The following is a 16633-nucleotide window of genomic DNA, read 5'->3' as shown; positions in this document are numbered from 1 at the left end:
ACTGCGGGATGATGGACTGTGAACGTGACCTAGTGAGAGCGGTACACGCCCAGTTGAGACAGAACCTTCAGTGATTGGCGTAACGCGCCCACTCCATGCGACGCCTTCCAATTTCAGCCAAGAGTTCCCGCGCATGCTGTTGCATTCAGACTGCACTGGTCGGCGTATTATGTTTTGCATAGCATTCGGGGCGCCCTAGTTAATTTTCTGTTGCACATGTGGATATACACATTTAGGCACAGGTTGTTTCTCTACTGGAGAGCCTTCACACCGCATTTAAGCTACATTGCACTATTTTTCCTTGGCGCCATATACGGTAAGGGCGGTATTGCTGCGTCATGGCAGACTGCTGCGATCGCAGGGTGGAGAAATATTTTGATAAGCCCTGTTCCCTCCCGAAACGATGCCATTCTGTGTAGTGGCAGTTCCTGAAGACATCGTAGTAGGGTGTTCTTCGTTAGTAGCTCATGTTCGCCACCGACAAGTATTGCGATGCGCGAAAGGTAGATAGAATACCGGACCGCCATGCACAGGAATACACAAGGGAGATCCATTATCAGTCTTCCAGAAGTTCTTCTACATTACCAGTGTGACGAAAAATACTTCAAAGCAAGGCACTAGTCGGTCACCAGCCCATCCCGGAAGCACCCTAGCTCCCATACGCAGCCAAACAGTTAATTCAAAGAATCAGAAGCGCGCCATGCCGCCAGGAACGACCAACTGCGCAACTATGACACTTGTACACCCCTCCGACTTCTGCGCAACAACTAAGATACGCGTCTGATAAACTCGACAAGCTGCGTGACTCACGTGATGTAACCTTACCTTCCTAATGCAGCCTCCACAATGAGCACGAAACTCGTCCATCCAGAGACCCAAAACTCAAAAAGTAGCACCATCGATTTGTTGTATTAAGCCTTCTCTACAAAATGATGGAACAGAATTTCTTAAAAGTGAATATTGGCTGAGTTATTTTGCAAACTATGTTTTTTGCTCTAAATGCTGTAATTATACTTTTCCAGCAGTCTGGTAAATTTTTTAATTTTTTCTTTCAGATTTCGCCACCATTAGATAAGGATATATGACAAATAATTGCTATATATGTATATTACATAATAATATTTATAATATATAGTATTTGTCATAATGATCGGATGGTGTAATCATCTTGATAAAGCTACAAAATTATAGATACAGACTGTAATGGTCAAATATTTTATTGTTGTAATATTTAACTCTATCTGAAAATAGGCAAGATTCTCTTCTCTGTATTATATAGAATCATCTTTGGCTGAGGCAAAACTTCAAGTCGAAGTTACACTCTGAAATTTCGCCGTAAGGGTCCTTCCTAATTTGGTAAGCGAAGGTTGTGACCGTGACGTGACTAGCTTGTCGAGTTTATCAGACGTGTATCTTAGAATATGCCGAGCTCTCGGCACCGCTCTCGCAGCAATGCCGCCCAACGATACTCCATACGCAGTTCTCCATTACCCACTTCATCAGTCGGGGAATTTCGTTTGAGCGTTTGAATGTTACAGATCCTGGTCAGTTGAGCTTCATCAACTGCGCTGCTCGGCAAATGTAAAGAATAGCAAATATTAATACATTTTATCCTTTTAGCCCCAAGCAATAAAGACGCAAGTGTATTCAATCTGTGGCATGGGATGGTAATCAATGAAATCACCTCCATATTCCCACATCCCTTACGTGAGACGGAATAGCCCGAGTTCGATCCGGAGGTAAACACTGTTCGGCTTTAATTTCCACCTTAATTTGATAGCTTTTCATAAACCCCGGAAGGAAGCAAAAATCCAAAGGAGGATTTAAATATTATAAGATTTATTAAATCGTTTTGTACTTATTAGCTTGTGAAGGAAGAATGTCTTTATCTTTGCTCCTGCCTGATGAGCTTCAAGATGTGCTACACGTCGATACTGTCAATCACAGACATTCCAATATCACAATGCATAGCATAAGATCACCTCGAAAAATTACTGATGGAAATTGACTTTTACTACCCATCAGTACTTCTCTGACATGAACAATTACTCTGTGTATTATATCGACGCAATACACACCGTACTCCTGGAGCAAACACATTCTCAAAGCTGTATATCCACCGGTATTGTCAAAATACGAATATTCGATAATATTTATTAACTCAACAGCTGAAGAGCGTTCGAAATAACAAATCAATAGAAACAAAGGCACAGAGTATCTATAACTGAACGACCCATTTAAATTACAAAGGAAGGATAGAGAGGAATCGCAGTAACAGTGAAGAGACGGCGCATATGGTCACAAAGTCAAGTGAAATGGATGCATAGTCGATGGATGAATTATGTAGTACAATGTGTGAGAGAGGAGGGAGGGAGGGAGAGTGGAGAAGATACATACAAAGTGATAATGAGTGATGCGAAGAATACAGTGACGTGCGCAGTAATGACGGTAATAAAAATCAATTATAGTACATGTCGAAGGATGGCTCAGTTGCAGAGAAACAGGCCAGACTCCAGAGAAATGAAAGGGAAAAGTGGGATGGATGGAAACTTCGCAGAAGAGAACTATCGTGAAAGGAAGACGAGGAAAGAAGGAATCGTGCAAATCAAGCCTGGGCGTGTTCGCTTGAGATTAATGTCTAATTACGATACTTGGAGTGAAGGATAGAAATGCTTGATGAATGAATACACATTGCGCAGAAGCTCGAGAAAAATGTTACAAAGCGGCCTTAACGGCTGCAAAATGACCGATACAATCCATGCAGTTCGTCCCGAAGGACGTAATTTTCGTTATGACGAACACTCATGTTGTCCGTCGACGGGAGTCAGGGGAACGAAGCTTCCAGGGAAGAGGCGATATTTAATGGATCGGCCTAGGGTTTTCTGATTTTGCGAGTCTGAAAGTGTGATGGACGAGCGAGAAGGACGAGAACTCAGGCTTGGTGCGGGAACGTGAGAAGTTTCGCTTGCCTTAGACGCCACTCGTGAGGACAAGACAGGTTTACGGCGTGACATAGCAAGCATGCTCGATGATCGAGAAAGAAAACCAGGCCGGCTGGGCTGCTTCTGCACGGCGGGTATATGATCAGAGGACGGAGATCCCTCTATTGACTGAAGTACGTTAGATGCGCTGCGTGTTCGAGTCCGGAGGCTCGTGCTTTTCAGAATCCTCGAAAATACGTTCCGTTGGGGCGTGCTTTCGGCGTCTGGCACCTCGAGTGAGCCTTCAACCGAAGTTTGTCTCGAGCTAGACGTGGAAGGAGCGGGAGAAGAAGAAAGAGAACGCGGAGTGCCAAAGAACACGCGGAAGCTATTCACGAGGGAACGCGAGCGTTTCGGGCGTTCCATATGATCAAGCACGTCGGGCAACACTTCGTCTTCGGCCTGAGGATCCGTGTCAACTCCTACAACTCGTACTTCCGGTGGGAAACCGTCGTTTGAGGGGCTTGCTATTGGTATGCCCGGTGACACAGATGAACATTGGGAACGCGAAACAGGCTCTATTGAGGTAGCCGTTGACGTGCTTGGAAGTGGCGAGTCAAATGAAAAACACCCTTGTGAAGATGGCGTCGACATTCCACTATCCTTTGTGTTTCCTTCAAGGAGTTGACTTGGAAGTGTGAGGAGCATGCCCAGAGAACCTCTGCTCGTGTTCTTTTTCATGTTCTTCCCGCGCGTTGCTTGTTGCGTTTGTCCCTGCACCGTTACGTTGGAAGCTGAATCAGAAATTACAGAGCTCTGATCCACAGAAGATGCAAGCGATGAACAGATTGACGGTGCACATTGCTTTGAAACAAGAACGCTTTCGCGAGCCATTAACTTATTCTTTGCCATAGCACCAACTCCGATACCTGTGCCTTGCTGTGGTGGAACCGGATCACGGAAAAGTATCTCATCATGTGCCTTCGCATGGAACCTTGCCGACAAAAGAGGCTGAGAGAGTACATCAGCGAGATGACGATCGGTCTGTGCGCGCCGTGTCGCTGAGACACGACGGATCAGAACAGCTGGTGGAGGGGCTAATCCATTATCAGAGCTGCTCATGAAGAACGCGCGAACACTTGATCCGTTGACGGACTGTCTACGATTCGGCTTGATAGTTATGTCGGCTTTAAGCGTTGAGTTTGATGGCATGCGCGAGGGGTTCGTCTCATTTGCAAGAGCGTCTTCACCCATTGACGGAATGGATGGAACAGGGGGAGCTTCGACGCTGTTACGTGTCGCTTGAGGATTCAAGAGATTTGCGGAAACGTTGAGTGTAGGCACAGGTTCAAATATCCAGTTCGGTGGGAGGCTGCGTGCGTGGTGCATTGCACCTAGCCAGATCTCCTTTTCACGTTGGCATGCGGCAGCAAGCTCTAGCCGGTGACCAGTCGCATGAAAGACAAGATGGAACGAGCAAGGAAGAAGCGCTGCGAAAGGATATTTCAATTAGTTAATCAGCAGTGGCAGAAGATGATATCGACACACCTTTCTCCTCGCGAACATCCACGATTTCAATCGTTTCATCTGTCAATGCAAACCAATGGCGAGGTTCATAAACGCCGGCCTTCGGCGTTTTCGCGAGAACGATGTATCCGCCGACGTATAGGAATGCTGCGAGATACTTAACTTTGACCGGGTCGCGTGACGCCAGCGGCATGTACGTAGATGCTGTCGCGATTCCATTATTAGAGCCCATGGCAGTCATTCCAGACAACGAGAGCATTGAGTCACGCTTTCCGCCATCCCGACGCACCGGCTTGACTGAAGGTCTTTCAATGCTGGTAACAACAACATCAAGTGAGCCAGCTAATAAGCACGCGCCAAGGGATGCTAAAAATACGCGCGTGGGGGGTCCAGGCACCTGCGCGTGTTTTGCATTCTCGCCGAACTCTGTTGCTTGTGATTGCTTGCGCAGGTGACTGATGAAAGCGGAGTTTGTGCGGCCGAACCCACTTCGAGAACGCGTCCGAGCAAACGAAGCCGAAAACGACAATGAACGCGTTGGCGGTTTCGATGACCATGCACCATCCGCTCCCGCCATGGAAGATCCTGTACCGTGTCCGAGTTCACTGCGAGACTCTATCCTTCCATCCTCAGCGCTACCTTTGTCATCATCCAATGCATCTCTATCAATAATTGACGAAGGTTGTGAACTATGATTTCCGTTTCCGGGTGTCCCTGATACAAGGCGGTCCACGATGAGTGCACTTTTCTTCTCAAGATCACGCCGACGTTTTGCTTCGTCGACAGAACGTGCAACTTCACGCATTTCCCGCAGAACACGTGCAACCGCAACTTCAGTATCCCTTTCATTTGCTTCCAGGTCGACGTCATTACCCTCCTCGTCATCATCATCAGAATCTCCGCCCAGCCTAAATGATGTCCTCTTCTGTGAAGGTTCAACTGATGGATCCGGGTCACGGCTAGTTGAAACAGAGGTTGTTACGGTAGCAAACAACGCACTAGTCTCAATCGCGGATGCCGTCGTGGGGGTGGGCATACTTTCTACTTCCTCCCCTTTCCCGGATGCACGGAGTTGTTCAAACAGCAGTGGATACTTGCAAACGCGCTGCACTGGTTTGATTAGATAATCTGCAAAAGAAAGCTTCGTGCGCGCACTCCTTGCACGCTGTCGCTCGTTCTCATTTTGGGCAGCAGGTGCAGATCCTCCGTACAGCCCCTCTGCTCCGCGAGAGAGGCGCCTCACTGAAAGTGTGTCATATATGGTACCAGAGCCACGGGATTGTGACTGTCCGTGAACTTGGCTGTAGCTATGTCCTGCTGGAGGCGGCGTCGGGTCACTTTTTGTATGTTTAAGCGTTGTACTTGCGCTCGCTCTCAGACTCCCGGATGATTCAGATGCAGAGTGACGACGACGCAGAGTCGACGTCGATGAATGCGAATCTTCAGCATCAAGGACCATACTCGAAAGTAAGCTATTGCGGCTGGTACAGTGAGTTATTGCCTTTGGGGACGATGGCGATGGCGCCGGCGAGTCGGCAACAAAGTCGGATCCAGCAGTGCCGTCGGTATCCCTCCGAACTACCTCTTCGGCACAGCGCTTCTCCCATTCTAACCAGCCGTTTGCATGAGCCCGCATAACGCGACGAGTCGTTTCCATTGCTTCAACGTGCCCTGCACAGAATGCTTCATATGGTTTGAAGTTACCAGCCTGTAGGTCGATCAGTCAGAATAGAGGATAGTATTAGCAAAATAGAGTTTGGATGACTGATTTGTTCAGCGTAAGAAGCGCCGATCAGGAGGGATCAGCGCAACGCGTCGGACTGGACGTGACCAGATTCCTTAATCGGATCACGTGGCCGCGTTGAGGAGATACGGAAGCAGAATTTCAAACGTACCTCTGCCGTAAATACGCCACACACCGCCCGAACAGCAGCTTCAACCTCACATTGAACCTCACCCCGCTCCTTGTCGCCTCCGGCTGCTTTCCTCGCCTTTTCCTTGCCCTTTAATATTCGTTTCTTTTCTGAAAACGCACTCTGAACCATTACGAGTGCTGTTTCAATGCGTCCCACGATTCGTTCATGCAGCCTCAATATATCACGCGCACCTCGTGCGAGTACTTGGCGGTCCACATCCGTTAACGCGCCTTGTAAGCGAAAGAGTCGCTGGGACGGAAATGGTAGGCTTGGCAGAGGCGATAGCATTGGTGAAACGGGTGACGATGGAATTGACGGTAATGCTCCAGGAGAGATTCCGGGTGACGATTCGGGTGAGGTCGTATAAACACGACCGTATGCAGGCCCTGAGTGTGCAGGAACCACGTCCACAGATGCGCGGCGTACGCTAGCGCATACACTGCCTTCTGTGTTCGGGACTGAATTGCCACATATTCCGAAACCCATGCTTTGCGTTCGCGAGTGAGCTGCCATTCCAACCCCAGCCTCAGGGACATACTCTCCGTCTGATAACTTCCTGCGGGTCTTCACTTCCCTGTCGGAGTCCTTCCGTAAGCGGTTCGATTGTTGGGCTTGCTTTACCGACAGTAACTGTAGCGATGTAGGACGCACACGCGACTTCAGCTTCGGCTCGGCGTGTTCCTTAGACGTCGTAACACAGGACGGGAACGACGAGGGAGGGTATTGATACGAGTTTAGGCGGGACGAGAGCTCCGGCCTGGAACCTTTCGCAGATACCATCGGCCCTCGCCCTTCCGCGTAACCCGGAGTGACTACCGAAGGCCGTTTTTCCGCTTTCGGTCGACATACTGGTGCCGAGATGGCACCTATTGAGGTGAGATAGACCTAGTTCCAAGCGAATAGTCATGCGTTAGTATTTCTTCAAGCGGAAAAGGCATTTATATGTGTTGTGGAATGTGTATGAAGAAATGTTTATGCCAAAGTGTCTCTAGAGGCATTCGTGGTGTCCTTGTGCGCATGAATGTACCCATATTTTGTAGAATATGAAACGAGAAACGCGAAAACGCGGAGGATCGGAAGCGATCCGATCGTTCCGCGACTCTGGTGAGCGGTTGCTTGTGACACAGACGCACGTCAAGCGGCAGGCATAGCTGACGACATACACAGTAAACCATAGCTCCTGTCAATTCGGACATCGCGAGTTTGCGAGAGCGGTGCGATTCAAATGTCGCGCTCATCAGAAATGAGCATCACATGCCTACATGATGCCCAGCCGCGCACTCGCATAATTCTCTCGAGTGCACGTTCCCAACATGCCTTGCTCGTTTGAACAAGGCAAATGCCGATTCCAGGTCCAGGAACTCGCATTTAATAAACGTGCGCGTGACTCGGTAAGGTCGACTCGCGCAATGAGGCTCGCAACGCGTGCTCGTGCGACTTCTAGGAGGGATAACAGCCACCCTAGCTCACGCTCCGATGTAGGAGACGAGTCAGGCAGGCGCCACAAGAAGGAAGACAGGCTGAACCGGCTGCCATTGCGTAACGGCAGGGAACCCGAATACCGAATGCGATGCGAGTAAGGAAATGGACAACTGGAATGGCACCACGAAAATATAGAAAGAACGAATAGAACTTTGGAAGTACACAGGACGTGCGAATCGTATAAATGATCGTTATCGCGCGTCTTCGGTGAGCAAGGCGCGTCGCGATGGCACGTTCCTGTTCGACATAAACGGAAATGGCGCGAACAAGGAATACATCGAGAATGGCACCAAGGGATAGAAAGGAAATAGTCGACAGTGACGGCACACAGGTGTGTTAGCCGACGCAAGTAGACGAAATGGCAATGAAATATATTTTCAAAAATCGAGCGAGGTTGGAAATTGAAACGGCACAGGAGATATGCTCACCTCGACGAGGATCCTGAGGTCGTCGACATATCCCCGCTCGGTCTCAATGAGTTCAGCGAGCGCATAGTATCGACGTACTGCGTCCTTTAGTCGGCGTTCGGCCTTGACGGCGTCCACTTCGTCGGTGTGGCGAGAAGACGTGATTGAAACGGGTGGCACCTGCGAGACGTTGCAGAGAACTGATGTCTGCGACATCGTCGCGCCCTCGTCTGTCGTACCCTATTAACACGCAATGTGTTCCCAATATGCCACTGACGGTCAGAAGGCGGAGGCAAAGGTAGACACGCAAGCGTGTTCGAGGACGAGGAGAGCAAAGCTTTCACTAGGCTGCGAACCGAGGGAAGACGCGTTAAAGAGGATAAGAATAATGTGGCGAGCCGCCAAGGTAAATATAGGTAGTGATGCGGGCAATGTCTGATGCAATGCGGGGTACGACGGTTAGCATTGAGATTGCTAGCAGAGGAGCAAAGCTACGCAAGATGCGCAGCAGATGAATATTTACCGTGCGGGAAGGGACCGGCGGGAAAGTGCAGGGGCTGGGAAGCAAGACAAGGGAACTGAATGCGTGCTAAAAACAAGAATTTGAAGAAAGAAGAGGCGGAAGAGCAAGTGGCAGACGGGTGCGGTAGTCAAGAATGGATAATGCGTATTCTGAGATGCGTGCCTCAAGCCGCGGCCGATCGCGAGTCCTTCCTGCTGCAATCAAGCGAAAGGCAGAAAGAAAGAAAGCTAGCCAGACAGAGCACCTCAAGCGCGTCCCTACGCGCGGTTATTTCAAACGACCAGACGCTCGCTCACGCCACGGATGACGGAATGGAGTGCGTGTTATAGCGTTCCACGGACGAACCGAGAGCGGAATATGGGGTATGTTAAAGTGCTTGGTCGGAGGTATCCGAGGACAGCGTTTGGACGAGCGTGGCGGTGGCGAGCCTGGTGATGCAACACGCGCAGGGAAGAGCAGGGTCGGCGAAGACGAATGTGACGACTGAGGTCGCACAGGGAAGAGAGCAAGCAAGACGAAACGAGGGAGATCTGAAGGTGAGTGAGGAACGTGCCAGCCTCTGGTCTGCTGCAGCTTCCAGCTCTCCGTTCAACCGGCGCCGCGCCGACCGCGTTCGATTTCCTCTTCCCTCGGCTGACGGCCCATATCCCGGTCAAATCCAATCGCAGTTCGCTCCGCACCCCGCTTAGGCACGGCTATCATCCGGCATGACATAAATTGATTTTATCAATATAATTAGTAGGAAAACGTGCAGTGATATCTGGGAAATATGGCGTCACAGCTGGCGTCATGGAACCCAGTTCCTTCAATCAACATTCAACATAATCTGCCATGTCCAAAATAAATTCGCACTTAACAACATAAATGTCTCTCATCGTCTCTCTTTCAATCCAGATCTCGACTGACGGACCTTATCTTGCTTTTGCTCCTTCACAGCATCCGAGTGCCACATCTCTTCATCCTCTCATTCCCCAGCCGATCACTCCGAAATTGAGTTATTGAAACAGCTCATTTCTCGGCTTGCAGAAGACATGCGTTTCAAGCCCACGGGATGATGATGACTCATCTCCACCACGATCTTTCCATCATTAACTCTATGTGAAGCCCCGAACGTCCCGTATCATTTTCCAATCCCTTTGCCACTCCTTTGATGCGCCACATATACATACCTACATACCGCTCAGCTGATTCAGGCTGCACTTCTGAAGCATGTACGCAATGCGGAAAAAGAATGATTAAATCCGGAGGACGAACACGTTCGTAACAAGCCCGACTCCGAACCACGCGCATTATCGGCGGACTCATCTCGGTCGAACTTGGCTCGGAGGCTATATTGGCGCTCTAATCTTATCTTTAAATGGTAGAAGCATTCAGCTTCGCGGCAGCATGGCGTCTGTCATTTAGAGCATCCTCGACACGCCTCCCAGCAAGAACGATTTCAAGGTGGAGATTGTCGCTGTCTTACTCACTCGAAGGTGTCAATAATATTATTTCGATGCAATTGTGGACGGAGAGCGCTACCGAATGACCATTTCTTGGTGTTACTTCTCTGATTGCAGGCAACCGTCATGCTTCTCGATCTTGTTCGATGACTTCTATCGCCCTGTCAGCACTCTTCCAAGTCACAGAAGTTCATCGATCACTCATTGAATCGTTCATACCTTCCGTTCAATATGTCTTCGAGTCCTGCGAGTAAACGATTAGCGACTTATATACGTGTGGACCGCATCTGTCTTGCGTCCATCGAATCTGTCTATCTCTGCTCCTATGCCTTCGCGCCTTCGTTTTCTCCTGGTCTTACATTTTTCTCTCATGCCCGCCGACGGACTTCCGTTCTGCTGTGGATGCCACAAAGACCGCTTAATTCCTGCTTCAACATTAACCGCACCGCAAATATCGCCTACTTCATACCGCAGCTTTCGTCCTCTAGGCTGCCCATTGGGGATGCGATTGGGGCCCGAGGTATCACTTAGGACTGCGGTGTGCACTGTAAACCCGACGACCGAAGATATTTACTAAAGTTTAGTCTCCAATTTGCCTTCGGGAATGATCACACTGCATGAAGAATTATTCTAATCGCAAGCAAAGAAAGTCTTTGGGCGCTGAACGGGTGAAATCTCCCTCCGACTTTGGCAACACGTTGTGCAAATCAGACTGTACATACTGTACAACATTGCAAATACCAGCAATCTGATCTGTTACCGGATTTGGTATGACGCCTGCCTTTCTAGTAAACATGACATACTGAACGAACAATATTCACGTTTTGGACTGAGCGACATCCTGACGTCTAACCGATGCCTGCGCTATAACCTCAGTCCCGGAAAGTTCAATTCTTCTTCTCATCTCGACCCTTAACGCCGTCGATCAGCTCCCACAGCTTTTCCCTACTCCGATAAATTTCAGTACAATAATCTCAGCAGCTGTCAGTATTGGATCGGCGATCATGGTGGAAAATGAGACATGGCATTTTGCTACCGTTGGCATGATCCATCGGAATTTATTCACGCCATACTCTCCCCTTTATTCATATTTATATTTAATCCGTAGGATCAACTTTACGCCGGACAGTCAAGGTGGAGATGAAAACGGTCAGGACGTACCGTATGCTGAACTGACTTGGGTTGATACTATTGCAGAAAAATTCACATGCTCTGCGAATCGTATTTTTAGGACAACGGCCAGGAGCACCGATGATAACTATTGACAGTACGAGCGTCTCGACGTTTTTAGTGATAGGAATACGGTGAGGAGGTCCCGTTTTTAAACTGGATGGCGTGATTGCTTGAGTTAATGACAGTTCGACAGCGGCCAGGAGATCCGTATCTCTGTCGACTGGATAATATAAATGATTTCTTCGAGTCAGTAGTGCTGTCTCACTAAAGGCATCGATAGGCGAGTGTGCGAGTTGGACGACGTCCCGACTATCATGCGACATTTATTAAATGGATTTGAGGCAAGGGAGGGAGACATCGATAAACGAGTAAAGTGTCCAATTACTCCACTAGCATGGGTATCACGCAATATTTCGGCGTATCTACCCATGTTGATATTGAAGTGAGCAGATAGATACCATACTATGCTCCTATCTGTAAAAATCCGACTTACAGCCAGGGCACATCTCCAAAGTATTGTATTGCATCGTGATTCCGGCGTCATTAGAGCAACGAGTATCTTGAGTGGATGTCGCATTCCTCTTCCCATGTGATTTCCAGAAGGCACACTCGATGTCTCTCGATGAATCACCATGACACCGAGGAACGAACGAGGGAAGTCTTAAAATTTAAAAATAACTTACAGTTCTGCAAACTGTCCACTTGACAATATTGCTGTAGCGTACCGTCGTTCAGTCTCAACGACAAAAATGTCTTTAGGTATACATAAATAGCTCTATCTCACTAAAGGCATCGATAGGTAAGTGTGCGAGTTAGACGGCATCCCGACTATCATACAACGTATGTTAAACGCATTCGAGATTTGCACCATCGTTCAGTCTTAACAACATAGATGTCTCCAGATGCATATAAATAGCGCTGTCTCACTTAAAGCATCGATAGATACGTGTGCGAGTTAGACGGCACCCCGACTATCATACAACGTATTCGAGATTTGAGGCACACTTGAGGCGGACTAAAGTAACGGAGATATAGTACCGATAAATGCGTACAGTGCCCAGTTACTCCACCGCACGGATAGATCACAATATTTCGGCGTATTTACCCATGTTAATATTGAAGTAGGTAGATATATGCCGTGTCATGCTTCTATCTGTAAAAACCAACTTAGAGTTAGAGTAGATTCGCAAAAAACTTGTATTGCATCGCGATTCCGTCAGTATCAGAAGTCGGAATACCGCGGCTTCCTCCTCGCATGTGATTTACATAATGCACGTTCGTTGTCTCTCGACGAATCATGACCACACTGAGAAATGCACGAGGACAGTCTTCAGGCATCACTTGCATCCTGAGTCCGCAAGGTGTGACCGCTGTGCTAATAATAGCCTAATATTGATGTTGCATCATACACAAGTCAATTATTAATCGACTAGTCTCTGCTAGTACGTCAGTTTCCAAAGCTTCTACGATCCTCTACGAAGTCTTTCGTCATTTCTTAAGCAATCATGGAAACGTCTCAAAATGGCTTGAGATTGGATTGGACAAAGCAGTGGAAGTTCTATACATGGGAACGACCTTCCAAACGACGACTCAGGAAGATCCTGAGGTAATTGTCACATGACTATACTTCTCTTACCCGCCTCGACACAAACCAAAGTAAGCTTTATCCTTATTATCTGCATGCTGTGGCAAGGAATAACAATTCAATATGCAAGGATAATAACAGCTAAATTCGATACATGATAGGCATCTACGAATCAACAACGACATGAACGAAGAGAAATGCAAAAGGAAATACGATGCGATATTAGAACATTATGGCAAAAGCAAGAAATAGAAACAGTCCCAGATTACAATACGGGAAAACAAGATATAAGAGGGAATGTGCATGCTGGGAGCTTAGATGCGCTCAACCTAAGATACTTTGACTGTTAGCAAATCCGTATTAATCACCCTAATCCGACACCTTGTACTCCGTGCTCGCCAAAGTCGGCAAACAGGACTCTAAGCAAGTCCTCCCCCCCCCCCCCCCGCCCAATAAAACCCCTGTAATTCCTTTCTCCATCCATCCAGACTGACCATATTTCGTATAATATAGAATAGATGGCGTGGTGCAATATGGCATGTTCGAGAACATTGCGTACTCCAATCGACTCTTGCAAGTCAAGTCAACGTATTCTTTACTCCGTAAAACGCAGGATAAAGTTGACAACAACAGCAGCTGCGCGAGTTTTAATATAAAGCGTAAGTAAAACAAATTATTGCCAGTCTTACCAAGTAGTGCGATACATAAAACAGTCTGTAGTTAAAGTAAGTAGTAGCTTCTCCTCCAGGAAACGCCGTACATACCGGACCCAACCTATCGTCATAAGGACCTCTCCCGCCGCGCCTTATCGACGCTGCACGCCAGTGGTACGTGTACAAAGCATAAATCATTACTGCCATGGCTTTGCACGCATGTTAAAATTCGAAGATTGCTCTGTAAGTAGTAGGTGACCTTACCGACAAGGGAGAACATTCCTGCACTTATTTTCCCTACCTTTGTATATAGTAAGTAAAAGGGAGAACTTCGATAAGCGTTTCAGCACTCACCCTATCGCCGAAATTCAACAGGCCGACTGCTAACCCGCCAAGCACAACAGTGAAATGAAGCCATGATAGGAACGTTCGTTCATTTGCGAAAGCGACTTTCGGCTCAACACGAACGGGGAGAGCTATGCGTTTATTAGCTGTCCGTTGAAGTAGTGGCTGAGTCGACATTGGTGGTGGTTGGGAGGAAGAACTTTGCTGCGCAAGAAATAGGACGCCGGTTCTCGGGAGAAGCTCCGAATCGCTCGGCAAGTAGCTTAAGGATGCTGATCAGGTTCGACCAGTATTCTATGCACCAACGCTATGGTACTTTTCTTGCCTCGAGATACACTGAGACAAAGTCTAGCTTGAGAGGGTGGCGGCAGCAGCGTAAAGAACGGACAGAACGAGGACGATGGAGTCACGAGAATATAAGGAGCGGAGCCTGTGAAGACTAGGGTGCGATTACCAGACGTTTGCTAAGTGGTGAAAGGAAGTTGAGGGAGTCGTAACGAACCTGTCCACTCATGGACCGATTTAACGCACGTTCGTCCAATTTCAAGTCACGTGAACTCATGACGCTGATGTAGGGACCTGAATGGATTGGCAAATCCACGGATCCACACCGTGGATAGTTTATTCCCACGGATACCGTACCACGGTAAACATTCCCACGGTAACCGTGGATTTTTGTGCATCCACAGCACTAATCAGCACTGCTCCGTTTGGCAGGCTGACAAAAGATATTGCCTTTGTAGAGTAGCGTCAATCATTACAAGAGTCTCACCTGACTTGTTTTCATTTACATAATTTTGTATGTAATCAATTTCAACATACACCCGGAAAAAAAATAAAAAATAACTCCAATTATATTTACATTTTCCCACCTGAATAATACTTATTGTTATTGATGTATAGTGTATATTCTTATGAGTTACATGTGAATTAAGTGTAAAAAAGCAAAGTAGGAATTGTTACAAAAAAAAAAGACAAGTACTAGCAGTGTGTAGCCAAGTATTTTTACGGTGTCGTGGTACACCGTGGTTACCGTGGGAATTTTATCCACGGTAAAGCTGATCCACGGTGTGGATCACGGATAGCACGGATGGTAACCATTTCGGTCCCTACGCTGATGGGACCTTCTCAATTCATAAAGCTTCCATTCGGCATCACGTACCCCGTAAATAAATTGCTTGCTTGTTTCTGCACTTCGGCTGACTCCGCCACTATGGAGACATGTATGGGCATTCTACTTCCGTCTTGGATGAAGACTCTTTACCCGATTTTCGAATTCTCGCGAAAGCGGCCGTCTTCTGCCGTGATAAGAATAGATGTTCACTTAGTACTCATGATACAGCAAGCTCGGTGGTAACAATGAGGTACCCGTAGCACAATGTGTCTGGCATATCAATGTCCCATCGATTGACTCAAATTCCTCAGCGAGAAGCTGCGTTACTTGATTAAGCCGGGCTAATATCATTACTTGCCAGATAGTTTGGGCCTCCCTTAATGCCGTGTACATAAGTGACTCTTCACCAGCGCTTCGCAGACGTAACTCAACGACAGTACCGTAAAATGGGAACAACTGAGGCTCGCTATCGCATGAAAAAATGGAAGTAGTTGTCCTTCCTTCGTATTATAAAAATGCCGCGCGGCATCGGGAGCTCCGCCACAGCATGCTGACTTCTACTCCTAAGAGTACAAGGTAAGATGTATAGACTCCCATCGATAGACAGTCACTTGTAATTTGAAAGTTACCTGTAGCTGATCCTGTCTGGACGCTTTAACATCGGCAGTATGCATACCACAGAGGAACGGACCCAACATTAGTGCAGAGTGTTTAAGTCTGCTGAGAATCAGGAATATTGGAAGATGGATCATTGCCAAATTACTTTATACATCCCCACACGAATTGTTCTTTCTTCGTAAGATACTGTCTTGTGAGGGACTTCCTTTGACGCCACAGGGCACTGCATTCCCAAGGTGCGGTTCGATTTATGCTTTGCGCCTGCGACCAGAAACACGGCTAGAATTCTTCAAGAGGCGTTACGACATTCTCTTCTTTTTCTGGAAAAAATATTCCTGGTTTGCAGATGACTTCAATCTAACTTTTATCCTCGCATTCCTCGGTCTCATAACAATTTAGGGGTTTGTAGAAGTCTGGAAGACGTATATTTTTTACCTGTATTGGCCACGTACATTAGAAGCAGAGTCAGGGAGACGTAAATGTTTATAGTTATCGGTAGAATGGCAGAGGCGTGCTCAGCAAATTTGTGTCTAAGCAGTGTAGCAATATGCTGCGTAGCGGTGCTTACGTCACTGATTCAAAAGTCAATGGTGGTCACGACTCACTAGTGAATATATGAATATGATTTTTTTTCTCAGATCTGGGCCCGATAGTCTGTAAATTGCCTTCGCACAGATTGAGGGATAAAGAGATATATTTAAATAGGTGGTAAGTATAGACAGATTTCTCGAGAGACGATTGCGGTAAAACGATTATTATTGTCAACTGAATTGTAATTTGTTTCCTCAAACTGTGGCTGCAAAGAATGATCAGCTGTGACAGAAACGGAATGCCGATCTTCAAACGTCACGCCTCTCCTTCATACTACCACAACCAGTGAACACTATTTCACTCAACTCTCGCAAGCTCAAAAATTTCCAGCAAGAA

General features: G+C 47.4%; 3 protein-coding genes across 3 annotated transcripts; 1 reads left to right on the top strand and 2 right to left on the bottom strand.

The window, feature by feature from the left end:
* Positions 1–2386: 2386 nt before the first annotated feature.
* On the bottom strand, positions 2387–7560 carry FOMMEDRAFT_148069 (uncharacterized protein; the record flags this gene model as incomplete). The annotated part of the gene is made up of 6 exons (XM_007268836.1): positions 2387–2896; positions 3180–4411; positions 4470–6156; positions 6344–6471; positions 6556–7249; positions 7528–7560. 6 exons carry the CDS (start codon positions 7558–7560, stop codon positions 2873–2875), a joined length of 3798 nt encoding a protein of 1265 aa, XP_007268898.1. The 3' UTR covers positions 2387–2872.
* Positions 7561–8506: 946 nt separating this feature from the next.
* Positions 8507–9624, top strand: FOMMEDRAFT_169702 (uncharacterized protein; the record flags this gene model as incomplete). Its single annotated transcript, XM_007268835.1, has 3 exons — positions 8507–8659; positions 8854–9092; positions 9150–9624. The coding sequence occupies 3 exons, from the start codon at positions 8507–8509 to the stop codon at positions 9463–9465; spliced, it is 708 nt and encodes a 235-aa protein (XP_007268897.1). The 3' UTR covers positions 9466–9624.
* Positions 9625–13571: 3947 nt separating this feature from the next.
* FOMMEDRAFT_89392 (uncharacterized protein) lies at positions 13572–14151 on the bottom strand (the record flags this gene model as incomplete). Its single annotated transcript, XM_007268834.1, has 5 exons — positions 13572–13612; positions 13666–13690; positions 13741–13838; positions 13894–13930; positions 13984–14151. 5 exons carry the CDS (start codon positions 14149–14151, stop codon positions 13572–13574), a joined length of 369 nt encoding a protein of 122 aa, XP_007268896.1.
* Between the last annotated feature and the right edge of the window lie 2482 nt (positions 14152–16633).

Source organism: Fomitiporia mediterranea (assembly GCF_000271605.1).
Source record: "Fomitiporia mediterranea MF3/22 unplaced genomic scaffold FOMMEscaffold_8, whole genome shotgun sequence".
Taxonomy (NCBI): Eukaryota; Fungi; Basidiomycota; class Agaricomycetes; order Hymenochaetales; family Hymenochaetaceae; genus Fomitiporia; species Fomitiporia mediterranea.
Note: the sequence above shows the minus strand (reverse complement) of the source record. Positions and strands in the feature narration are given on the sequence as shown.